Source organism: Amblyomma maculatum, unplaced genomic scaffold, assembly GCF_055883805.1.
Source record: "Amblyomma maculatum isolate TAMU_Amacu unplaced genomic scaffold, ASM5588380v1 scaffold_22, whole genome shotgun sequence".
NCBI classification, from domain to species: Eukaryota; Metazoa; Arthropoda; class Arachnida; order Ixodida; family Ixodidae; genus Amblyomma; species Amblyomma maculatum.
The window spans coordinates 2338896-2366545 of record NW_028146747.1 but is presented as its reverse complement, the minus strand read 5'-3'; the positions used below and the strand labels follow the sequence as shown (position 1 = coordinate 2366545).

Below are 27650 nucleotides of genomic sequence, written 5' to 3'. Positions count from 1 at the left end.
ATTTGACTTAGTAGAAACCTCGGCGGTGATGCAGGCGTTGCGAAATCAGGGTGTAGGCGAGCCGTACGTGAAAGTGCTGGAAGATATATATAGTGGCTGCACAGCAACCATAGTTCTGCATAAAGAAAGTAACAAAATTCCCATAAAGAAAGGTGTTAGGCAAGGAGACACAATCTCCCCAGTACTATTCACAGCTTGCTTAGAAGAAGTATTCAGAGACATGGAATGGGAGCAGTTAGGGATAAGGGTTGATGGATAATCAGTAATCAGTAATCTGTGATTATCTGATGACATTGCCTTGCTAAGTAACACAGGGGATGAATTGCAAAGAGTGGTTGATGACCTAGACAGCAAAAGCAGAAAGGTGGGCATAAGAATCAATATGCAGAAGACTAAGGTAATGTTCAACAGCCTCGGAAAGGAACAGCAGTTTACATTAGGTAGCGAAGTACAGGAAGTAGTAGGCGAATATGTCTACTTAGGACAGGTAGTAACCGCAGATCCGCATCACGGAAAGGAAATAACAAGAAGAATAAGATTGGAATGGAGCACATTTGGCGAGCACTCGCAGATTATGACTAGCAGCTTACCGGTATCGCTCAAGAGGAAAGTATACAACAGTTGCATTTTACCTGTACTCACCTATGGGGCTGGAACGTGGAGGCTAACCAAGAGGGCTCTATTTAAGTTGAGGATAACCCAGAGGGCTATGGAACGAAAAATGGTAGGGGTAACTTTAAGACATAGGAAGCGTACAGAGTGGGTCAGAGAAATAACTCAAGTTACCGACATTCTAGTGGAAATTGAGAAGAAGAAATGGACATGGGCAGGACATGTAGTGCGAAGAGAGGATAACCGATGGTCGCTGAGGGTAACAAACTGGATTCCAAGGAAAGGAAAGCGTAGCAGGGGGCGGCAGAAAATTAGGTAGGCGGATGAGGTTAAGAAGTTCGCAGGAGTCAAGTGGATGCAGCTAGCACAGAACCGGTTAATTGGAGAAATGTGGGAGAGGCCTTCGCCCTGCAGTGGGCATGATAATGATGATGATGATGATGATGATGTATAAGCCAACCGTCGGTAGCTCTATTCCCACAAGAGCTTACCTATCTCAATCAGGGATGGTTTTGATAACTCCCGTGTGTATCTCGGGACCATGATTATGCCTCAGTTGATTTTTTTTCCTTCTGTGCTTTGGCTATCTTCTTCATAGTGCTTCTTGTGAATCAACCATTTGGTTGTTAGTCAGTGCTTGTGTCTGTCTCGCCTTCCCACTGGTCCTGTCTGTTAGCGCTGTTACTTCATTTCGTTCAACATGAACCAACCAATTCATTTGGATTTGATTACACAGTTCAGACTTGACTTAGAAGCTTCGCCATAAAAGCTCATTTAATCTACTGAAACACTTCGTTGTGTCGAAATGAACATTTTTTTTGTTTTTTTCCCCCCACGTTATAGTCCTTTCTGTGCGACGCGAAAATCCGAAACTGTCGGCAAAATGAAATAAGATAACCGGGAAAGCTTTGTGACATCCTGACTGTATTTCCCTGGCCCATTAGACAAATGCAAACCATGGCGCTACTACATATATATTATTTTTGTTTCGGCTTGCATATGCGAATGCGGCTGCATGTCAATTTTGAGATTCAATTTTAGCATCTGGCAACAGTAAATTTATTGTTTTGCTTATGGAAAAGAGTTTCTAACAGCAGAACATGGCTGTATTACAGGCAAGTACTGAAGTTTGCAGGACCACATTACACATGTGGTCATTTCGCAGTTTGACTCTGATCATCATTACATGCTGCACGGGAATCACTTTGGAAACCAGTATACGTTAAACAGATATCCAAAGCATGTTGTCCAGAGGTTTGTAAATACCGTTCGGTTAAACTTCAATAACAAAATTTGAATGCGTATAGGATGAAAGGAAAAAGAACTGAAACCCAACACGCAGAGGTTAGAACAGCTGGAGTGAAGTGAACACAGAAACATCACGAAGTACATAAAAAACAAATGTAGAGGAATATGCAGACATGTGGACTACACATTTAATCACTTGTTCGATTTAAGGAAAAATTAGGTAAAACCCAAACAGTGCAAGCGAACTCACTGGAATATAAAAAGCATATTTGAACGTAATGTATCACGAATAATAAATATCAAGACGATAACACAAACCCTTAGGCAGAGCTTATTTCCGGATGATCGATTGCAAAAAGAAAAAAAAAATGGTATAGACTGAACTGCACGTAAATTTTATTAGGAAAAAAAAAAAACGCACGGGGAAAACAGGCGCGCAAACAATTCCATAACTTTTTTCCCTCCAACTCCGAATCGCTGCTGCTGTGATTCCTGCCGCTTCTAGACAGTTCCTGTCGCTGCTAAACTAGTCAGTTTAAGGTCTATGCTAGAAAGAATAAACAGCAGCTTCTGTACTATATGTCCATTGAGCCTGCTCCTGCTCTCTTTGCACACATAGCCAAATTTCGACCAGTCCCTCTCACATGCGGCAGTGGAGGCCGCGACACATGTGACAGCAACCTTATAGAACCATGAAACGTGTCACGTACTACTTTTTACAGCCAAGTAAAAGTGTAGCAGCGAAAATCAGGGAAGGAAAAGACTGTTTCTGGTTTCAATGTAGCTATACATGTTGGTTAATATATACATCACTGGTATTTTTCAAAATGTTGCAGCATTCGCGAAAAAAGAAACTGTTTTTTCTAGCTTTAATTCGAGCTTTCCAAATTTCCGGAAAATTTTCGCGCTGCAGGGTGTTTTATTTCGCCGCGACGAAGCCGCGTTCTGTTTTACTCTTGGCATTGCATTGCGGCGAGTGTCTGGCGCATTGTGTGCTGCGCAGCAGCGTCCGAATTTGTGTCTTTGCAAAGTGCCTTTGTTTCCCATGTTTTTAGGCAGACTGGATTGGTCACCTGTCCGACCATGGCTAGCGGATCCGTCCTCTAGAAGGTGGAGACTTCACACACATCATGAGCACTCCCCTAGTTACAACTGGCTAGGCTCGTCGAACCATTCGCACTGTAACCCCTTGGTGAGCCGGAAGACAGTGTGTCGAACGTGCGTTTAGCTCTGATAGTTTCGGGTATCCAAACTGGCGGTGGCTCCGACGGCTCTGTGAGTCGGGGTTCCTTCATGCGCGTCAGTCGATAGTTTACATAGTGAAAAAGTACACACGGAACAACGCCTTGCGCTCACGTGTTCATATGTTGCAGGACTGTTCAGAGGATGCGGGGGCCTCTCCTCCTCGGGACCCCCGCCCCGTGATCGGCCGCCTGGCCGACATGAACGTCGCCGCGGACGAGGCCGGGCAGGTGACGTACGCAGCTCCGGACGTGGCCCAGCAGTCTTTCCGTCGCTTGCGCCAGTTTTTCGAGGAGGGCCAGCTGTGTGACGTGCAGCTGCGGGTGGGCAGCCGCTCGTGGCGATGCCATCGCCTTGTGCTGGCATGCTGTTCACCCTATTTCCACGCCATGTTCACCACGCCGCTCGCTGAGAGCCAGCAACAGGTACGCCGTGACGGACGCCATGGCTCACGTACGACCGCTTTAGCTCGGACTGCTAGCGAGCTGCAGTCGCCAGTTACGCCAGCTTATCGGATAGCATTTTTTTAGTCTTAGCTCTATTCTTTGCAAACACAAGCCGATCACCGGTGGTTCTTTGCCCTGGGTCCAACCTCAAGGCCAGCCAAGAGCATAAGCCGCATAGAAACTAAAGTAATCCACAGTAACAAAAGTAGTTAACCTTGACTTTCCACTTTCAGCTTACCCACAAGATCAACCAAAAGTTCAAAGACAAGCCATATCGCCACATAAGCTGAAGTGTAATATCGTTGATAGCAGCTAATACAGTTGAGCTGTAAAAATTATGTTTCTTAATTAATTGGAGGCTATTAGTCGGTTGGAATTAAACATTGAACTGTACTAAGAACTGGAACTCCTATTTCAAGAGTCAAACAGCCTAACTACTCCTGCAGATGTCACACCTACTCCTGCCATATGCGAGGAAGAGTGAAATGGCCTTTCACTCTTCCAAGAAAAAATGAGCAAAGGGACCGTTCTACTCCTGCAAATTTTGATGAGTTAAAGGTTATTTTCGTACCACACATGTTTCGATCGTTGCTGGGCCAGCCCAAGCGTCCGTATTGGACATTGAAGCAGGCAGCCATGCCCATTTTGTTTGCCTGCGCAGGAATTATATAAGCTTCACCACACTTCGAAACAAGCGTAAAACGTATTCGACTGTATGGATGAATACAGCTCGAATATCCGATGGTTGCAGTGCTACTTTAGATATATGTTCCAAACGGCCTCAAATTTACAGCTCAATTTCCGAGTGGAAAGCTGAATTGTCATAAATTTTCGTGCAGCTGAGGAGCAATTTTAAGTTCGCCACACGCACAGAAAGAATTAGGTTCTATCTCCGCAATTCTTCATTACAAAAAAAGGTGCGTGGAAGTATACGTCGGGGTTCCGATTCAATTTTTCACACGTCGGACGGCACCGACGCTGTGTTTTGATGACACGTATACGTCGTACGTCGGGTTAGAATTAGATCAACATATCCGATCTATTTCACGCGAGGCATAAGAATTCCTTCGTACCACGGGTACGATGCGGTATACGGAAATCCAAGACACAATCGCGCAAGTGCGTCTCGCGGTTGGTATATTCAGCCACTGCTTTTCGCGTATGCACACTGCCAGAAATGGGGCGATTGTTGTGCGATCAATGTGTACTAGCTTCGATCTGCGTCAGCTGTCATAGTTCGTGCTGTATGTGGCGCGCGTAAAACAGCACGTCTTATTTTAATATACAATTCGCTTACCATGCATCGTTTAACTGCAACTCCTGGCTGTTTTCATGCTGACATTATTTTCAAAAGTCCGACGCAGCAAATCTTCCGCTCGTGTAAGCGCGGGGGTATGTTTGATCGGCTAACATCGAACACACCTCGAATATACCTCGAATATACGCCCGGCCCCCGGGGGAGGGGGGCTTAAACTTGGAGGGGTGACAAAGAGGCAGGTTGAGTACTGGTCTTTGTTATCCCCTAAATACACAAAGATGAAGGACGTCGATCGCTGTTCGCATACCGTACGTACAGAAGCGGATCGATCATTCCCGTTCCGACTTTCCGGTAATTATGCACCGTGTGCACCGCGGTGCAGCGCTGTCTTTTACTCGACAGGCTCGATCGTCGGCCTGCCAGCTCATCGCCGCTGTGCAAGCGTAGGCCGCTAGTAGATTAAGTATGCCTTTTTTCATGCATGTAAAAAGATGTTACATTGTCGATCGAGTACATACGGGAGCGAAATAACAAATGAGACCTTTACGGCAGCCCATGTTTACTTTCGCGATGTAATTCGGCTTCCGGCGTCATGAAAATGCGTCAGCATGGTAATGCACTTGGCGTCGAAAAACGCACATGTGTGGCTTTTATAGGGCAATCGTGGTGGAGACGATATCTTAAACGAAATGCGAACTATTATCTCTCGCTTGAATGAAGTGAAATTGGCCACAGGTGCATACGAATTCTCTCTTCCTGTGTTTTTATTTCTTCATTCAATACAGAGCTTGCATGAAGCGATGCGTGCTGGATAATCCGCCATGATGTCGCTGCCAGCAGACGGCAGGCAGCGCATGGGAGAATGTTTTTGCAGATAGTCGATGCGCAATCATGTGTCACATGGTGACGTAGCCTACACGTAACGTACGCGTATCTCGCGGAGTCTTTTTTTTTATTTTTATTTTTTCCTAGGAAGCGCTCGCGGCAGTTTGTTTTGTCCGCGCCTTGGCTCCTCCTCCAACACAGTGTTCTCCCCTCCCCCATGACTCCAAGCAGTGCTAAAGAAACAGAATTTTCCTCGCCCGGGGGAAAGAGTGAGCGCAGATTTAGTGCGTTCACAGTCTTTTGCTTTCGTTCTCTTTCTTCCGGCGGGGTTAGAGTTGGTATTCGAAGCGACGCAGGGACTTCGAGTCACGAGTCGCAGCGCGCTGCACGGATTGTGAGTTTGCTTCCTCACTACAATGAAAACGTGCAAGAGTACTCACACTATGCGGGGCCGCAAATATAATTAGTACCTGCGCGCGAGTTATTTGCACACACGCGCGCCCACACACATGTAGTTTTGTAGTGGCAAAAAGCAAATGACTTTAACTGAATGAGAGCATCTTGCGTGTAAACGTTGATGTTTGGAATTAAGCTGTGAAATTATACAAGATAGTACTTATCTTATGGACAAACAATTTTACGTCACCACACACACACACACACACACACACACACACACACACACACACACACACACACACACACACACACACACACACACACACACACACACACACACACACACACACACACACACACACACACACACACACACACACACATGCGTATATATATATATATATATATATATATATATAGTTGTTTCACATAATCGAGCTGTAAATTTTAAGGTGCAATACGGCCGATTGAGCCAAGTACACGCGAACAGCAAATCTTCATCACTCCCTCCGCGGCCACTCAGGCCAAACCAGCCCATATCTCACAGCTAGGGAATGAGAAAAAAAAGAAGGAAGCAAGCGTGCACACTGTTTTGCCGAGGGCAGCTCCAAGCCGTCACTCGTTTGAAACCACACTGTCTAATTTGGCTAGCCTGCCCGCGCCCTCCTTTCAACCTTTCCCCACTAATAGGGGGAAAAAAATAGAGAAGAAAGCGTGCGTGCTGTTGAGTGCGGACGGCTAGGGCGGGAGCCCACTAAAGGGGGGCTCTCCAAGCAACCTCTCCTTTTGTAATAAATGCTTTCCACCACCACCAGCAAGAAGCCCATTTTTTTATCAAAACTCGCATAGCAAATACCCTAACCCCTGCAAAGGGTTAGGGAAAGCGAACGAGAGGCTGCTCCTGCGCGTCTTCACTAACACAATGCTGTGCCCGGCAGTACTTAAACATTTTGACTCCCAATTCACTGGACAGTGCCAGTACTGTGGGGAGGTGGCTGACTCCTACCACATGGTATGGGCCTGCCAACAAAACCCATCCCTTCCCCACATCCCTAACCCTTCCCGGGAGGACTGGGAGGCGACCCTGCTTGGCTGCTGCGACCTACAGGCCCAAAGGGCCTTAACGCGGCGTGCGCGGGCGGCGGCAACCGCCAGTGGGGTCCCTTACTAGGGTCTCCACCCAGTATTGTAAGGCCGAGGCCCTTAAAGGCTCCGCGTCAAACCTCCAAATATACAATAAACGTTTTCACCACCACCACCGACGGCCAAGCACTTTTCTCACTACCGAAGTAGAATAATAATAATAATAAAAAAAAAAACAAGACAAAAAAAAAATCGTCGGCATAACACGCAGAATTGGCGTAGCTCTACGTCACTTTTGTGTCACGTGATTGCGCGTTCAATATCTGCAAAAATATCCTCCCGCAGCGCATAGGCTGAATTGAGCAAGTGCCTTGTCGTTTTCGACGGTCCACCAAGCAAACACACGGCTTTTCGTGCGTTGCCTTTACGTGCGTGCAATTGTCGGCAGATTCCTGAGGAAAGTACGCGTCGAGGCTGTGCCCGAAAAATCGGGCGCGCTATGAAGAAATGCAAAGCAGTACGTCACGGACCTGTTCAAGCCACGCCTCTTCAAGCGCGAACGAATGACTGCACTATGCGTCTGGACCTGTATGGCCGCCCGTCGACATCGCCGCCATTCATGATTTCAGTTCTTTAGATAGTTTGATACTTGCCCGGATTGGTGTCGATCTCGCGTGTGTTGGCCCGTGCGAACCATTCGCGTCAGCGCCGCTAGAGGAATCCTTTGCCTTCTCGCCCTCATGCAGACGTACCCGCAGTCAGTCTGTTCGATCGCGCCAGCATCGTCTGCGCGCACTACGCAACCATGCAGACGTGTCTGTGTGGCAGTGCCGTGCTGCGTCGTCTGCGGTCAACGACATCATCATGGCGGATTACCCAGCATGCATCGCTTCATGCAAGCGCTGCGTCTAGCTCACTTTAGCTGCGTCTAATTGCTGTTGACAGCCTGCTCCTTTTTTTTCCCTCCTGTCTGCGTGATACCGCATAAAATAGTAGTAATCAGCTATCAAGGGTAAAGGCATCGCCTCCTCTAGAGAAGGCAATGGTAAAGGCTTCCAGGGGCCGAATTACGAGACTCGCTCTAAAGTTATAGAGCGTGACGTCAAAATGACGACGCCGTGACACCTCGGCGAGACGTCAACGCGTGACGAAAATCGGAATCAACCAATGATCGCCAGGGTGCCGCCCCGGGCCGCTTATTTTCACGGCAAGAGATTTATTCGCACGTCAAGAAGCCAACCACGGGCATAATAAGGTGCGCGACGTCATCTGTTTTTTTCGCCTCCGCGACGCAATCGCAGCATCCCGTGACGCAACTTTTCAAGATGGCGACGGCGACCAATGGTAGCGGGCGTTTAGAGCGCTCTCAATTATCATAGAGTTTCTTACCCTTACCTAGAGGGAAAGCTGTGCTGCCGTCTATGGGAGTTTACATGGAGTTTCCAGACGGCCAGTTCAGCCACCATGGGTGCTCAAAGCATCATGGGCCGGAGAGCTACCGAGTGCAGAACTACAACTTTTGGCCAAAACTAATGCAAACATAAACGTTGTTCTACAGTAAATAATGTCCTAAGAGTGAATATTGTGACTATAAATTGCAAAAAGAGAGAGAAAAAGCATGTCAGTGTGATATTTATCCAATATAAGCGATGGCTCTTTCTCCTATTGGCTTAGTTTTGAGCAGCACAAATACCAATATTTCGACCTTAATTGGCAAAATTTGAAATAAAAAAACGTTACAAAAATATTTATGGTTGTACAATCATTGAAGGAAGTTTTTAGAGGCATTTCGGGAAACAAAAACCATTTATTGGTGACGTCTGCTTTTGCGCCTTCGCTACTATGGCTTTCGCGGTCTATTTACGCACCTTCAGATGATGATGGTGACGAAAAAGAAACATCGCAGCTTCTTCCTCTTTCCTTCGTCCTTCCTTTCCTTCTTTCCTTTAGCTTTCCTTCCTCCATGCATCGCAGTAACGCCACTCCACGTACCCGAAAAAAACCGACTGTCCCGCAGCAAGTAGCACACCGGCCCATGATTCTTAGCGCGCCCATGGTGGCTGAAGTGCAGCGCCCTCAGCTTTCCCTCTAGAACTCCATGTCAATTATAGAGCGGCCCGTAATACGGCCCCAGGCGTGTCGTCTGCTCCTGTTTTCACCTACGAAACTGTCAACCACTCAAAACAAAGTTCCCTGAAGAAATGAACAACCTACAGCCATCTAACTTCGCGAATTATCTTTAATATTTGAAAATCAAATTACGCAATTACAAATACTTGGTAGCTATCAAACTCCCCTCCCCCCCCCCCTTTTTTTTCCGTTGCGCAACTGTTCCTCTCCTCATTCAGTAACTTCAAACGTTGCGTCAGCTGTGCGTTTTCGTTCTTGCGGCCTGTTAGTTGCGTCGTATTTCGCTTAGCAATCCTTTATTACCGAAACTACCCTGTTATATAATGATGAAATGCATCGCAAGCCTCAAGCCTTCGCAGTGTTCACCATTTGCAGCGCGGACACGGGATATGACCGGCAAGTTGCTTTCAATGCCCGCTCGCCAACGGCATCAACGGTCTCCGGACGATAATAGAGTCATTCAGGTAAGGTTCGTTTTTTTTTTCCGCAACTGCAAGTTTAAACTACGCGCAAAAGCGTGTAGACTTCTCTTCATTAGCACATATTTTGAAGCCCCAGTTTTACCAAGCGCTACTTTCTTGTACTGAGAGCAGTGGCATTGTCGCTTGTTCGAACATGGGAGGCGCGTAGGCGCTATTTGTTTCGGCAGTGCTGTAACCGCTAATTTTCATCCGTAGACACAGAAGTATGTGGTCTTGTGCGCACATGTTTTAATAACTGTCATTTTTTTATCATCACAAATATGCATCGGCAGTCATTTTTATGTCCGGTTGAGTAAGGCATTATTGTTTTGTTTCTTGCACTTCCAGGTGTACACTGACATAGACGTTCTTGAAAATGCTCTCCTGGAAGACAGCCGCTTGCTCAGGGTGGATGCTTGCTTGGTTGCTAAAGGCGTCCCGTGAACAGCATTAAGCTCGTAAGTGTGTTCTCCTTCCGTCACATGATTTTCAAAAGGCACTACCATGATTAAGGGTGATAAATTCTTTATTTGCCTGCATATGCTGTACAAGTGGAGGAACCGCGGCCTTAGGCTAAGCACATGTCCACAAAGTGCAGTCAGCTGTTGCCATGGTCTCCTAGGCTGTTGCCTCTAAGGACGTCATTGCATATTAGGGCAGTTCAGATGGGCAAGCAGCTTGAGTATGTAAATGTGTGCTTGCACTTTATGTTCTGAAGATTAGTGACGTATGTAGCAGCCAATCAAGGAACTAATCATGAGTTAATCCGAAGAAAATGGTTTGTTCATTTTTTACTTCCTGGCATGCTTTTTTTCTTCTGCAGAAAATTTACTTATAAACAGTATGCATACTTTATAGCTGCAGCATCGACGTGCTGTTAAAAGCCGCTTCGAAACCTCAAACAAGTAAAGTTGCTGTTTAGGTCATGCTCATAGGACAGTGAAGCTGCTAAAAACGGCTCAAAAATTAAATGTCAGCATCATAAAGAATATTCTTTGTTGCTGTGCAAAATAATGCAAAAAGTCCTACATCTCAATAAAAAAAAATCTGGAAACGTTTCACTAACCTGCTGCGTGCCTGCTGAAACACACACACACACAAAAAAAAATGAGGGTGTGGACCAATGTTGAGTGCACACAGGAAGTTGAGTAGCTGAGGAAGTCATCGCCGAGTTCGATGACAGCAGACGTGGCATGGCAAGGAGTCATAGAGCACTAGTACAACAGTGTTGCATCGGCTTCAGCTCTTCCCATGCACTTTTGATGGCCTTTCATAACTCATCAGAATTTGCAATGCAGAGGACAATTTACTGCAAAATTGGCTTTTAATGCATCGGATGTTTTCAGCGGCATTCATACCAGCGACCTTAGGAAGCCAAGCTACTGTAATTAATGGGCTACAAAGCTTTTCAAGGTGCACTTTCACAATGTGCGCCATGAGGATGGGGGAAAAATAATGCTGCAGCAGAAAATGCCCATTCTTGTAAGCCGTGATTGACAGCACTTAACCACACAGACAGAGTAACATAAATGACGAACACAGGCTCTGAACTTAAACTTTATTTTGCAACCACCGATACTCTGCTTATGTACTCACAAAGGCACAGACTAGTGGCGATTTTTGACACTCGTGGCAACAAAAACTAACGTGACAAATAAAAACCAAAAAAGTACTGAAAGGGCAAACCCAAACGAGGAGAGAACAAAATAGGCAATAGTTATCTTTTCAGCCACCAACACATAGAACAGTGGACTAATAAGCGCAAAAAAAAATACAAATGTGCAAGGATAGCAGAAAATGGGTAGCAGAGGTAAAGCTAACAATTACCACTGCAAAACGCATAAGAAGCGCACTACAACTGAAAAAAAAGAGGCATGAACAAAAATGAAGCCAAAAATTCACATTGCTAAATGCAGTACACGAGCAGTACTAAATAGCTAAAGCAAAGCAAATGAACGAAACATGCATGAGCAACAAGGGTGAAGTCAACAACAATTAACATAGCTAATGGATGAAAATGAGGTGCATAAAAATGAACAAGAAAGATAAGATATCAACAAATGAATAGAACAAATGTATGAAAGCTAAAACCGGGCTATACAAAACAAATCCAGAAAGAAAGGCAGTCTCTCTTTCCGAGAGTGAATTGTCCTTAAAGGTCCACTGAAAGGGGTCACCAAGTAGGGTAAACAACGCCATAACACTGATAGTTATTGAACCACCCATCATTCTCCCGCAAAAATTTTCGATCTAGCTTCTGCAACACCAGAGATATCGGCGATTAAAAATGACCCTTCCAGTTTTCCCTCTCAACTCGTACGCCGAAGGGAGCCATAAAAAAATGAATACAAGCAAGTTCAAAGCTCTGCCCAGACATACGTCACTTCGACGAACTTGCGGTTGCCGCGCGCTCGCTCGGTGGCGTACTCGCGTCAACCCGTCCTCGCTCGCACACGCCTGAGGAGTTCGCCAATTCGCGCAGCGACAGTGAGTGTAACCGCGAACCCGTGGTCAGCCCATGTTATACGCTAGTCAGACGGACACGCTAACCGCGGTTATGCTTAACTACGGTTAACCGGAAGAACCGTGGTTACAGGAAACCGTCATCTCACCGCTGCCACACGGGGATTAGGCCCACCGTTCGGTGGTTTGACAGCGATCACGTGGTTTCCAAATAGACAACCAAATTGCCATTAATTTCTTATGATAAACGGCTTAATAACACTACACGGTAATGTTTTTATCCACAAGGTATATGCACGTTGTGCAGCTACATGTGAATGCTCTGCGCATTCACCTAAATCTGACGCCAACTGAGTGCAGTCTCGTAACATTGTGTGCAGTCAGCTTCGTAGCCAGATCCCCAGATAGCAGCCAAGTCAAACTTCCGCCAGCTTCCCCGCTGCAGCCCACGCTGTCACTGTCACTGCCTGCCTTCAGTGTTTTGACCTTACGTTCATGTTGTGCCCGTCGTACTGTGTCTCGTTTCCGTGTTTTTGTTATACATATTCGCGACCTGTGCAGCGTGTTTGTTATCTGGGAGTGCCGCTCCTGAGCCGAAAGATGGCTGCGAGCGAACCGGTTGACCAAAATGGACATCGTGAAGATCATGAATTCTGGTTCGCGTTCGTAGTGCAGCAAGTTGCACTTCAACGCCAGCGTACCCAACTTGCATCTCTCCAAGCTGAGATTGTGTGTGTGGAAGAAGAGCGAAGATATGCCGAGATGCAGTACCGTCAGCTCGCTGCAGCTGTTGTACAACTGTGCCCACTTGAGAGGACGTTATGGTCGTACCCGAGAGGAAATTCTTGGTATGAAACGACGGTGCCTCACCTTCCCGACAGCGAATTCAGGACACATTTTAGAGTGAATCGCAGCACGTTTCGTTACCTATTAAGTGCATGTGAGTGTATGAGGCGGCAGGACACAAACATGAGGATGGCTGTACCTCTGCACAAACGTGTTGCAATCGGCCTTTACCGTCTTGCCACCTCCGGTGAAGACGGAAGCGTCAGCAATGCTTTTGGTGTGGGGCGCTCCACAGTGAACGAGATTTTCTGGGAATTCTGCCATGTTGTTGTGCGGCTACTGGAACCGAAATTTGTGGGCTTCCCGACAACTCGCGACTTGGCCGAACACATGCGCCAGTTTGCCGCAGTGACTGGATTTCCTCAAGGTGTTGGCGCCCTCGATGGATGCCACATCGAGGTGTGTCCACCTGAAGAGAACGCAGTAGATTACTATAATTACAAAGGCTGGTACAGTACCATTCTTTTGGCAGTTGCAGATCACAAGTACAAATTGCTGTACTGCTGTGTCGGTGCACCAGGTAGGAATCACGATTCTGGTGTATTTCAAGCCTCCAGACTGCCGAAACTGTTGCAGAGTGAACTGTTCAGTAGAGAAGTGAAAATTCTGAATAGCGTGCCAGTTGGCCCTGTCCTGCTTGCTGATCAAGCGTTTCCTCTCCAGACACACATTATGAAGCCTTATTCTCAACCTGGAGCACAAGGATCTCCGACACAGTTATTTAACCTCCGCCTTTCATCTGCAAGGCGCGTTGTGGAAAATGTGTTTGGGAGATTGAAAGCACGTTTTCGTATGTTGTTGAAGGGACTGGAATGCAACACACACAATGTGAACACTGCCATTCGTGCTGCCTGTGTACTTCACAATGTGTGTGAATGAATGCCAGATCGCTGTGATGTCGCTTGGCTCGATGCAGCTCAGTCTGAAGACCAGAGGCGCACTCAGCCAGTGTGCACCAGCAGTCGGCATGATGCGCCTGGAGTAGCAGTTCGAGATGCTCTAGCAGATCACATTTTTTCTAATTGAAAGCTGCCAATAGTGCTCTGTGTTGTGATACAAGACTGGATGTGATTCAGGAAACTGATACGCAGAACTTTCAGTGATGAATTGTTGCACAAAATGAGCATGTGACATGTACGCATACCAAAGAAATTTGCATTTATTGAGTTTTTTTAACGAAAAATGCCTCCATGATTTCAATCATCCTACTTTGAATCCCATTTGATTCCTCCATGAGCCGAACAACTTTTTTTTGCAGTTTTTTTTAGCAGCGCTTTCAGCTTTTTCCGCTGCCTCTTTGTGTGCTATGAGTAGCTGCTGGACAGCTGATGAGGATGCCCTCTTTCTATTGCCAGCATTAGTAGTAGCTGGTCCTGCAACTGCAGGCTGTGTACTGGCTTGGCAGCCAATAACTGGCTCACAGTGAGCACTGTTGCTGAGTGCTGCACTGACATCAGCAGTGCATTCACTGTTGTTGACCTCTTTTGTAGTGTTTTGTTGTTGACCTTCCGTAGTGGCAGCAGGTCCAGCACTATCTTGAAGGACGGCGCCGTCTGCTTCTGTCCATGACAGCAGCTCAGCACCTTCCGGCACCTCATCCACTACTGGCACCTGCACCAAACAAGTATACAGCAGAGAGCATTGTTACTCGGATGCATTTTTTGCTATGTCATGCTATATTTACTCGACGCAAGACAGTCATAACTGCTTTCGAGTGTCCAAATTCAGTTCACTACAAATGAAAGAAAATGCTGATACAACATGGGAGTGCACAAACTTGGAATATTATAGTCTTCTTGAGTTCCAAACACATGGAATAAACTTGCTGAAATCTAGCGCCTGTATTTCTGTGATGGTTATGTTCAACATTGTGTACAGTGAACCCAGACACTGTCTTATTACTGGATACACTAAGGCAGACGTCATGGTTAGGCAACCACTTATGAGCAGTTCTTGTAATGCAGCACCACGTGTCGTCAGCTGACAGTATAGTAAAAGAAAAAAATGCATTGTGGAAATAACAGATGGTCCAGCAGAGTAAAGGTATGGGGCAGACTTGGCGCCCCACTGAGAGCATTAGAGAAGGCGGCTACACTCCCCCCTCCCCCCCTTCCCCCCATGCGCACGCCTATGTCTGTGCATATTAATATGAGTGAATATGAGTGGTCCAGGGCAAATTTCAGGAGCTTTATATTTCATTGTTCATCTGTAATATCACAATTACGATGACCGAACAGTAAATATGAGTACTCTCGTCACAATTGCAATTGGACACAGCATACACGATGCACTCTCTAAACAAAGTCGACCATGCGAACAGTCGATGTGTGTGGTGATGATGACATAGTTGCTCACCTATTACAATGCTTGAAATAATGCTGCTATAGGACATTAATGAAAAGGGTTTTTCGTAGCCTTAGATAAATGATCTTTCAGCCTTTAATACACTACCACGACTACATATCTTTAAAGCTGCTATGCTGACAGGTGCCAGTTGTGGCTTTCAGTATAGGAGTTGCAGAGCTGCTCATGAAATAGGTGAATGGAAAGGCACGTCAGAAGAGCACCTTGGCACTCGAGAGCATGAAACAGTTCTCCTTCGTTGTGCCATCTGCACTTTCTGGCTGCATTCAAGTGCTGTTCTAAACTCAATGAAACAGCAGTGTTTCACTTTGTTGCTGCACAGGCTGGATCTCATTCGTCAGTGTGCTGTGTAGTATAATAAGTCAATTCTTAACCCAGCTGCTTCATTCAGGGGCAATGCATTTGTGTCTGTGCGGTTTGCATGATTTTGTAGCTGCATTGGGGCACAAGTTTTATAAGCAAAGATCAGTACCTGCCTTAGAGTATTACTTTACTTTCTCTGTGCTGCTCTAGCACTGCAGACAACGTGGTTGAAACTGTACATGTTAATGTGACGAAAGTACACGTGACACAATGCGCTCTGAGCATGTTCACCCTTCGATGCCCAAGCAAATGAGATGTCATGTTAACAAGCCAAAACTACAATGAAAAGGCTTAGTATCCAGAAAAAATGATCTCAAGATGCCTACATTAGTTTCCAATAAATTAATGGTGCACAATTAAATTTTACATTGAAATCTCACTGACAGTAATATGTAAACTGTTTTTTTCAAGCTATAGTCTATTTGTAATCTGCACTTATTACAACAGCATGCACAATGATTCCTGTAAAGTGCAGTTTGAGGAAGTGTTATAAATCACAGCTTACCTCTACATTTTCTTCAATTAAGAGATAATCATTCATGGGAAGTGTTCCCAGAAATTTGTGGAGGTGCCAGTAGAATGGCCAGTCTTGCCTGCCCGAGCCAGTGGTAGAGCCGCAGCGCTTCAGCTTCCTGGATGCAATAAAGTAATTACCATTATTGCACACATGCAAGCAATTTAAAAAGTGCTCTAGAAGATTGCCTAGAGAAGATTGCCTAGAGGTTGCCTTGCAAATGCATAGCGACGTCTTTCTGCCAGGTATCCTCCGAAACAATAACACATAGAGGGCACGAGAGGTATACCTGGCAGAAAGACGTCACTATGTATTTGCAAGGCAACCTGAAATTGCTTTCTATCGATTATTTCTTTCTGGTAAAGAATACAGATGTAGTCATTAGGTTTTTGAACGGGAATAGAAACAAAGCCTACCATGCCTTTTCTATAAATGTAAAAGACTTATTTTATTATATACCTTAAGATAACTTCATGAAATGTGTTCGTGAAGCTATCAACAAACATGGAACCATATCCTCCCAGAATGAGTGTGGTGTCTCTGTAAATGTTTTTTTTTTTTTTAGAATTGCTTTCTGTGTATCTAAAATCAACATTTGCAGAATGGAATACTAATTCACACCTTATCCAAAAGCATGGGATCTGCATCGTATCATGTATTGCTCCCTTGCTCAGTGATCTGTTCTTAGTTATGCATGACGGAAATCTCAGGGACCACTTTGAACACTCACGAGTTCAAAAAGTTTTCTGCTTTGGGGACATTATCTTAGTTATTTTAGACTGTGACATGGAAGCCTTGTTTTCATGAAGTGCCTGAAGTTTTCAGTCATTAAGAGTATCCTGGCTCCCCTTAATTAATGCAAGAAATGTCGGACAATGATTCCATGTGCTTCCTGGAACTAAGCATCTTCTTTAAATTCAGTCACGTGTGCTGGGCATTTGAACCAAGGGGCAACAAGCCCTTCCTGTCATATGACTCTGCTCGTTCAAAGCTGGTCAAAAGAAATATCATCCAGTCTGCCCTTGTCAACGCCTTAAACAAGTCATGCGAGCACAAATGGCAAGAAAGCTTCTTGAAAAAGGTATGCAGCGATGGTACCCGTTACAAGTCCTCTCCACTGTCGCAGAAAAAGTGCTGAAAAACACCAAGTGCAAAAAACTGAACCACTAGCTGAAGCGCACAGGCAACGCAAAAAGGTTGCAGTGATTCCTTACATGCATCAAATTTCCCAAACCTTAAGAAGAGTGGAAAGAAAGCAGGAGTTGACGTTCTTTTCTGCTCCCAAGCGACTATTGCAGCTTTGGTGGATCGTTACTGAAAAAGAAAAAAGAAAAGAAAAAAAAAAGAGGCCGCACCAACAAGCACAGAAAACCCTTAGCAGCAGTTGTGGAAGGCGTTCACTCCAGCTGTTTGACTTGCCGTAAGATATACATCGGCCAAATATGCCAATGCACCAATGAAAGGCTAATGGAGCATAAAAATGACTTATCAGGTATATCCCCCAGGAATCTGCCAGTCCACTGCAGGAACTGTGACTCAAAGAAGCCATGCCACCCAATCTTCGAAAAAAATCAGTGTTAAAAACGCATCGGTATAAGCTGACATGTGAAATAGCTGAAGCCGCCAAGATTTTGAGGCTCAAGGATGATTCTGCAAGCACACCCCCTCTATTTCACCCTTGGAAAAAGAGATTGCCTTCCTTTCTGGACTTGCTTAATCTTACCTGGTTTTAGCTTTCTTGCATTTGTTGAATTCATTTCTTGACATTTTATCTTTCTTGTTTGGTTTTATGCACCTCATCTTCATCCTTTCGCTATGTGTTTTGGGATTTCACCGTTGTTGCTTATGAGCGTTTCCTTCATTTGCTTTGTTTTTGCTATTTAGTGCTCATCTTCTGCATTTAGCGGTGAATTGTTGGCTTCATCTTTCTTGTCATGCACCATTTCTTTTAGTTTCAGTGTACTTCATCTCATGTGTTTTGCTGTGTTAATTGTTAGCTTTACCTCTGTTACCCATTTTCTGTGACCATTGCGTTTCTTTTTAGTCCACTGTTCCACATGTTGGCGGCTTAAAAAATGATTTGCCTATATTATTCTCCACTTGTTTGGGTTTGCCCTTACGGTACTTCTTTTTATTTTTTATTTGTACATTATATTTTGTTGCCAAAAGTGTCGAAAATCGCCACTAGTCGGTGCCTTTATGGGTATATAAGCAGAGTATCGGTGGTTCCAGAATAAGGTTGAAGTTCAGAGCCTGTGTTCGTCTTTTATGTGTTTACTCTGTCCGTGTGGTTAATTCAGCGCTGTCAATCATGAATCAACACCACCAGCCCGACAGTTTTTTCTATCCTTGTAAGGTCCTTCTAGCAGGTGAGAAAGGAGCTGGTGGCAATGATTACAAAATAAGCTTGGGAGCTCAGCTGACCATCAATGCCGGGAAGAAGTGAGAGGCTGTCTTTGTGGTTAACGATCCATAAATGGGTGTGTTTGGTCAATGTTTAAATTGCATTTTTTCAGTTGTTTGCTGTATATGACAGTCTTCAGAACAAAATATGAGCAAGGCTGTTTGTTTACTCATGCTGCCTGTTCATCTGAAGTGTGCTAATGTGGAGCAACGTCCTTAGAAAGAACAGTGTAGCAGATGTGGGCATGCTATTCAACCCATGTACAGCATTTCATCATCATCATCATCAGCCTGACTATACCCACTGCAGGGCGAAGGCCTCTCCCATATTTCTCCACTTAACCCGGTTCTGTGCTAGCTGCATCCACTTGACCCCTGCGAACTTCTTAACCTCATCCGCTCAACTAACTTTCTGCCGCGCCCTGCTACGCTTTCCTTCCCTCGGAATCCAGTTTGTTACCCTAAGCGACCATCGGTTATCCTCTCTTCGCACTACGTGTCCTGCCCATGCCCATTTCTTCTTCTTAAGTTCCACTAGAATGTCGGTAACCTGAGATATTTCTCTGACCCACTTTGCACGCTTCCTATCTCTTAATGTTACCCCTACCATTTTTCGTTCCATAGCCCTCTGAGTTGTCCTCAACTTAACTAGAACTCTCTTGGTTAGCCTCCACGTTTCAGCCCATAGGTGAGTACAGGTAAGATGCAACTGTTATATACTTTCCTCTTTAGCGATACCGGTAAGCTGCTAGTCATAATCTGTGAGTGCTTTCCAAATGTGCTCCATCCCAATCTCTTCTTATTTCCTTTTCATGGTCCGGATCTGCGGTTATTACCTGTTCTAAGTAGACATATTCGCCTACTACTTCCAGTACTTAGCTACCTAATGTAAACTGCTGTTCCTTTCCGAGGCTGTTGAACATTACCTTAGTCTTCTGGATATTGATTTTCAAGCCTACATTTCTATTTTTCCTGTCTAGGTCACCAATCATTATTTGCAGTTCATCCCCCGAGTTGCTTAGCAAGGCAATGTCATCAGCAAATCGCAGATTACTGAGGTATTATCCATCTACCCTTATCCATAACTGCTCCCATTCCAAGTCTCTGAATAATTCTTCTAAGCAAGCTGTGAGTAGTACTGGGGAGATTGTGTCTCCTTGCCTAACACCTTTCTTTGTAGGAATTTTTGTTACTTTCTTTATGCAGAACTATGGTTGCTGCGCAGCCACTATATATATCTTCCAGCACTTTCACGTACGGCTCGTCTACCCCCTGATTTCGCAATGCCTGCATCACCGCCGAGGTTTCAACTGAGTCAAATGCTTTTTCGTACTCAATGAATGCTATGTATAAGGGCTGGTTATACTCCGAGCATTTTTCTATCACCTGATTGATGGTATGGATATGATCGATAGTAGAGTACCGTTTCCGAAACCCTGCTTGATCCCTTGCTTGATTGAAGTCTAAGGTTGTCCTGATTCTATTAGCGATTACCTTAGTAAATACCTTATACGTAACAGACAGTAGGCTGATTGGTCTGTAATTTTTAAGGTCCTTAGAGTTCCCTTTCTTATGAATGAGGATAATGTTTGCATTCTTCCATGGTTCCGGTACCGTCGATGACATCAGGCACTGCGTATACAGGGTGGCTAGCTTTTCTAACCCGATATCCCCCCCGTCCTTCAGCAAATCTGTAGTTATCTGATCCTCTCTAGCTGATTTTCCCCTTTTCATAGTTTCTAATGCTTTCTTGACCTCGTCCTTCGTCACTGGTGGAACGTCTGACCGTTTTTTCCTACCGCCCATCTCACTGCATTTCGTGTGGTACTGAAACACAGAAAAGTTACCACTCAAGCACTCTAGTTAAGGTTTGGGTGCAGGTATCATCTGAGATAAACAATTCAATCATTTCAGGTAGAGGCAGGTGTACCACTTTAAAGTCATGGTTGATTGCTTTAGTGGCAAGGAAAGTGCTTAGTTCAGTAGCAACACACGGCTCTTGACCAATCACTTTGTGGCCAAGTGCAGTTACTACAGGCCTACTATTACCTTCTGTGCTATGTGTGTGTTAATAGTTGCAATCCTTATTTAATCTTGAGAAAATGATCTGTGCAGGTAATCGCATAAAATTGGTCGCTTCCTTATTTTGACAACTGATTTATTGCTATTGCTGCCTTGCAGCATGTGACACTGATTGAGTAATACTCTTGTTTGGGCGAGTTGGTTCATCTTTGAAAGGTTACGTATACTTGCACGAAGAGGACGGGACACAAAAAAGGCACACATGCGACATGTACGGAGCGCAACTTCCAACTGGTTTAATTTTTGAAAAGGCCGATATATTTATACTGGCGCTGTGCAAACACAAGAAAAATGAACGCACTGCCCACGTAGCGTCCCACCGCCAAGTGTTCCGCCAGATAGCAAACGTGTAAAACTGATATCCTTCGATATGCAATAATCAAATACAAGAAAAGGCCACGACACGGATAAAGGGAAGATGAAGCATGAAGTGAACGATGAACATAACATTTCTTAGCAAAAGCAGTGTTAAGGGGGAAAATAAGGACAATGTGTAAAATTTGCTCTTAGTAGCAATAGCAGTGTCTAAAAGTAAGAAATAACTAGATGCCGAAAGGCCAGAACAAGGCATGCATGGTGGCAAAAGGCTTATCTAACTAAACAGCAAACGAAGGCTATGTCAACAACCCACCAAAACTAAGGTGAGGCAAACATGCAAAAGAATTCACACGTATCTATCTAAGAATTTTATCTCTTTGCTTTCTATTATTTCTCTACTAAGTTTAGTTTTTGCATGTGCCAGGATCGAGGTACTGCTGAACGAAGGCTTGCATTTATGAGTGGCGACATGCTCTGGCAGGCAGCGCCTTTCACTGTTTTGCACTGTCCTTAGTATTTGTACTGTCTTGTCCAGGAAGCGGAGTCATGTGAGAAAAAGCGTGGAAAAAGATATTTCAGCTGCGCCACCAACGTAGTATACAGCATTCCTCTAACTTCTGGTTGTGTATACATTGGACAAACGGGAAAATGTGTCAACGACAGACTGCGGGAACATGAAAGGACAGTGCAAAACAGTGAAAGACGCTGCCTGCCAGAGCATGTCGCGACTCATAAATGCAAGCCTTCGTTCAGCAGTACCTCGATTCTAGCACATGCAAAAGCTAAACTAAGTAGAGAAACAATAGAAGCCTTTCATATTACTAACACTGGTGACAAATGCATTAGGAAAAACAGGTAAAATAATGTACATAAATTAGGTTTAAAAGACATTTGTCACGCTTACTCTTTTTTTTTAGCGTTAGTTTCCGCGTACTGCCGCCTTGTCACTGGACTTAAGTTATCTACGTTAGCCTAAGGGGCGCCCGAGCGTGGAGCCAGCTCTTGCATTTTTCTGTGTGTATGGAGAGGGGGGGGGGGGGAGTTACTTTTGGTTGCATCAAAAGCATTCATTTTTTCTCTGATGATATGCCGCTGGATGCCAGACTCTCGCAAGGATGATTTAGTGCTGGCCGCGCTCGGGCAGTTGGCAGACGAGTGGTTGTGTGTATTGTGCCGAAGTCAGACAATAAAGAAAAAAAAAAGACGAAGTGATATGGAAGTGGTTAGCATGTGCGGTACTTCATTGAACACGACATTTCGTACAATCTCGAGAATAGTGCTTATTTCTGCTAGTCGTGGTGGAATCATGTGTGGCTTTTTCCACTTGCGTTGTTTACTTGTTTGTGTATGTGTGGCAATGTGTCTCTTCTCACCATTTACAAGTGCCGATGTTTGCGGCATACTGTGCTCATTAAATCGATTGATTCGCAAAATGCGTTTCATCTCTCAAGTTCATACTTAGCTTATTTTACTTGACTTGCTGTTTGAGGACCTTCTCGAGCATTGCCGCGGGTTGCAGCTCCCCGTACTTAGGAAGGCACAGTAAAACGTGCATGTACATAAGTTTCATGAGTGCACTCATTTTTCAAATCTTCATTTCAGTTTTCTGCAAAGTGGAAAAAGGTGGTCTTTTGGAAAACACTCAAGTATTTGAGAAATGACAAATGCATGCACTATCTATTACTTTATTCGTTCCAAATCTTCACGCTGGTCATGCTAGCGGTTGTTCCCCACAGTGACGGCACAGCACACACCATTGCCTGCTTTTCTACCAGCCCCAACTGCATAAAGAATTCAAACCTGCGGTGTGCAGCTAAATTTATATTAATAGTAGAGGCGCTTGCATATTAAAAACATTCTTATCGACGTTATGCATGGATGACGGCGTGCAACAGAGCACAATTTAGCATCAGCTCTACCACATAGCGTCCTCCTTTCCCCGGACAGATTCCCAAGACTGCTCTGCATTCCCATCCAGCAGTGGAGCCAAAGTTCGAGTATCACCGATGCAGGCATCGACAAATCCCATTGATGCTCTCTCTCTCTCATGCTCCCTGTTTCCGCACTCCTCTTATTTTGAGCTTTGAGACACTAAAGTCAGCTTTAAACCTGTGCCCTTTGACTATTTAAATCTGTGTCTAGCCGGGCTAGAGCTATTGCATGACCTTTCAACTTTTTTTACGTATGTTTTGTGGACTCCGAAATCATGACTCCCATTTGAGAAACATCGCTTTTTGATGACTCAAGTGAAACATGATAGTGCATGCATTTGGTACATCTCAAATATATCTGAGCTAATACCGGAGCATGTCCGACTGCGTTTAAAAATTAAAATACCACACACTCAGATTGTGCTTCACACACTGACAATATGCTTACATGAATGCGCATGCCTGAGCATGTACTGGGGGCTATGATCTGCTCTCACTCGAGAAGACCCTTAAATGGTACCATAAAATAAGCTGGGGCTATGCGCATGACAGATAAAATATATATTGGGAATCTGAGTTCAGTGAGTTCATTATGAAAAAGAAATCTGCAATTGTCAATTGCCTGGTAGGAAACAGTGTCACATGCATATAATATATAAGCAGCGACAGCTGAGAAAGAAAAAGATACCATAGGTGTGCATCACAGATCAGCTAAGAGCACCTATGATGCCCTCGGATAAAAGAAATGTCGCATGATGCTCCCCTGCCCTTCTAGTCAGTTTAAAAATAGTGCGTACATTTCTCACTTCTATATCACCTCTTCATTGCCTGCTAGTTTGAGGAGCGCAGCCAGCATAAAATCATCCTGGCATGTCTGGCTGCCAGTAGGTACAAACAAGACAAATATGAATAAAAAATTGAAAGCGTTGCTTTATAGTTTATACTCCGTTTCATACATCAAGGGCAACACTGCCAAAGCTACAGCTCTTGTTTGCGCTCTCCGCATCCGCGATAAAAAATAGTGCCTGCTCTTGACGAGAGCAAATGATAGTTATTTTGTCTGCAGGCTTATTACATCTTACATCTGCCATCAACTTCATAAAAAGCACCTTTTTTTAGGGAGAAAGGACCAGATTCAGTGAATTTGTATGCTTTTTATGTCGTTTTCGTTCGTGTCGCGTTTTCACTGCCCCACAACCTTGCCAGCTGTGCCACTAGATGGCGCTGGCTGTGCCCTCCGCGCTGCGCATCTCTATTTGTGAAAATGGTTCTTCGGTGCGCATTTTTTCTATAAAATCCGCACTGAGAAGATGTCTAGGTATGCGAAGCAAGTTATTGCAAACGTGTATGCTCGGAATAGAGCCCGTTTACGCAGGAACCACTCGGCTACAAAACGAGCGCGTAGTGATACGCCTCCTTTTTTTTTCTTGCGAACTACTCGCGTAGCTTTCGCTGCGTTGCACCTGATGAATGAAACGGAGTACAGTTTTGCTGGCTGCTGGCTTCCCTTATCTAATTTGTCATTTGATGGATTTCATTACTACAAAAGCAGCATCACTTAACAATTTACGTTGTCATAGTATTGCCTGAGTGGTAGTATTAACTTAAAATTGTATAACCATAATAATGCCATAATAATATATTCTGATATAGACATTTTGAGCAGAAATTATGAGCATGTCTAGCAGGTGGTGGTTGGCTGGTGACATGGCTGGACACTGCTCAGTGGTTGTGCACGTCACGAGTCTATATGACACGGCTAAGTTGGCAGATAGGAATTCCAGCTTTAACCAAGTGATCTAAATGTGTCTGAGTGACCTAGGGGTAGCATGTCTTTGTGTGGATGCAAGGTTATTTGGATCCAGTCAACCAGGCATCCCCAGGTGACTCAGGCAGGTTCAGATGGCTTGGTTAAAGCAGGTCTCTATGGCACTGTTATGTTGTCTTTAACATAATGTAGTGGCTTACGACTGTGTTAATGAGTACGCACAACATAATAGAGGAACAAATTGTGGGGTTATTCATTTAGCATGTAGTAAAGTGCCTGTACATGAATGAGGATTCACAAGGGAGCCTCAATGTGCTTCATCATACACTTAAGGTAGAGTTTAAAGTGCCCCGATTTTTTTGTGTCTTGTCTTTGTAACAGCGTGCATGACTATACATGGATTACCATGTGGTATTTGTTTATGGCTGCTAAATAACAATACAATCTCTCCCATCATCTGTTTCAATTTCAACACCATAGCAATGGCTGTGTCAGAAATCAGTATAGGCCATGGAAGGCATGAAAAACAAGAAACTGAATATCTGCTTCATGATTTTATTCGCTATATCGCTGAGACTAGCCTGGCTCAGGAGCAGTTATCACACCAAAGGTGCCTTTATGACCTTCCTGATATTTGACATCAAAGCCTTTTTTACCTGGCTTCTGAATATAACTCAAGTAAAGGATTCATTCAAATTATTAATTCGAAAGTGTTACTTTACTATGTTCAGATTTTTGTCTGCAGAAGCAGTTGCAGGTAATTGAGAAGTGGTAGAAGTTAATGAGTGGTGTCAGTCGATTGAGGCTGATGTAATGTTTCTGCCGAAAAAATAATTAGGCCAATAAGTTAATTAGGTAATTAATTACCGACAAGAAATGTAAGAGTTGTCTGCAGCAGTTGTGAGTAATTGAGAAGTGGCAGAGGTTAATGAGCGGTCCAATCTATAGAGGGTGATGTAATGTTTCTGAATAATAATTAGGCCAATAAGGTAATTAGGTAATTAATTAGAGGCAGAACATGCAAAAACGTGTCCGCTGCAGTTGGGAGCCACTGAGAAGTGAAAGGTAATGAAAAGTGTGTTGATATAGGGTGACTAATGCGTGCGAAAAATAATTAGGCCATTAAGTTAATTAGGTAATTAATTAGAGGCAAAAAGCAAACAGTAAAGGCAAAAATGGTCTCATCGGTGAATGGCTTGGCACCACATTTGAATGTATCAAATATTGAAATAGTTCATTAAATCAATCAATTAAGGTGACATAAAGGATGTGACGTCACGCAACCTGAAGTCGAGCCAAAAAGGCATAGGTAGAGATTGGCACGCAATTTCAAAGTACCAAAAACTAGAGTAGTGAGCTAAGGCAGTCAAATAGGGTGACATCAAGGATGTGACGTCGTGTAACCGGAAGTCGAGCCAAAAAATGGCATAAGAAGGGATTGATGCGCAATTTGAAAGTACCAAGGACTAAAATGGGTAAACAAGAAGTGAATTAAGCAACCAACAGCAGCATCCGTGCCTTCGCATTACTCCAATTCAGATTCTGCTGTGCTCTTTTAGTCGTCATAGATGGATTCCACTCTGCAGAAGCTGCCTCAGTAAACTCCATAGAGTGTGGAGGTTCGCCAGTACAGTTGCACGGCCGCTCGATGGCTTCCATCGAGCGGCCGTGACAGTTGCATCTGCTCTACATCCAAAGCCAGTTCTTGGGCAACATACGGTCTAGTGCAGGCCAGGCTTTTGTTTAGCCTCTGAGGAGACTAGCATAGTGGTATTTCCACTTGAGGTATTGACAGTCATAATAAAGGAGGTATGTGGGTTTCTAGATTACTAGCTCTGTTTAATGATTTGGAATGAAAAGTCTATCATTATGATGTGCCACTGCCTAGGGCATACTTAGGTGGCGACCCCTGGCCTGCACACCAATGTCTGTTTCATTAACTGTAGGTTATGTGACGAAGAAGATGGACCGCTTCGCTGGACGCTGATGAGAAAGACGAAGGTGTGGAATTGACATCGCGCAGATCGTGTTGGTCTTGATCACCCCGCTTCCCCGTCGACCTCGACACCTTCCTGAACGTCTTTCTACCTTTGGTGGAGGTGCGGCCTGATATTTTTGTCTCACGCTGGAGCTTCGCACCCGCACGCTCCCGGTAACTCGTATGGCTAACGACGAACACCCCCCCCCCCCCCCCCCCGCCAACCCGATGACCCCGCCGATTGTCTGCTCTGGCTCCTTACGCCAGCGAGACCCAGCGCTCTTCAGCGGGACTGACGACACTGACTGCGAAGACGCTTGTTTCGTACGAGCGAGTGAGTTCGTACAATAAGTGGGACGACGCCACGAAGTTACAAATGTCATATTTTATTTGATATCACGACTTAGGACTAATTCAAGGCTAGTCTTACAAGCGTCTTTGATCGTCCAGCAGTACGAAAGCTCCGCGCCTAACAACGTCTGCAGGATCGAACACAGCGGCTCGGAGAGACATTTACAAGTTACATTGAAGATGTACTCCACCTGTGCAGTCGCGTAAACGCTCAGATGTCCGAGCCACAGAAGATAAAGTACATCCTGAAGGGCATCGAACATGACGCCTTTCAGATGTTAAACTCCCGGGATTTGACTGCTGTTGCTCAAGTTATAAACATCTGCCAGAGTTACGATGAGTTGCGCAAGCAGCGCATCCTCCCTCGACAACCTCCCGCGCCTGCAGAGTCACTTTCTGGCCTCTCTGCAACATCTGAGACCTACTCGCTGCTGCAGCAGCTCAAAAACTTCATCCGCGAGGAAGTTGCTCGCCAAATATCTCTGCTGCCAACAAACTGCGAGCTGTACCGCTATTTGGCGCCCCTTCGACAATTCATCGCCTACCGCGTGGCGGAGGCCCTTCC

At 44.8% G+C, this 27650-nt stretch overlaps 1 protein-coding gene across 1 annotated transcript in view; it reads left to right on the top strand.

Moving 5' to 3' along the window:
- The first annotated feature begins 3254 nt into the window (after positions 1 to 3254).
- Positions 3255 to 27650, top strand: part of LOC146171482 (kelch-like protein 8) — a 167247-nt gene continuing 142851 nt past the window's right edge. Inside the window, exon 1 of the mRNA XM_084586508.1 lies at positions 3255 to 3527. Within this exon, the coding sequence (XP_084442634.1) occupies positions 3303 to 3527 (225 nt within the window). The 5' untranslated portion in view covers positions 3255 to 3302. The remainder of the gene's footprint in view (positions 3528 to 27650) is intronic.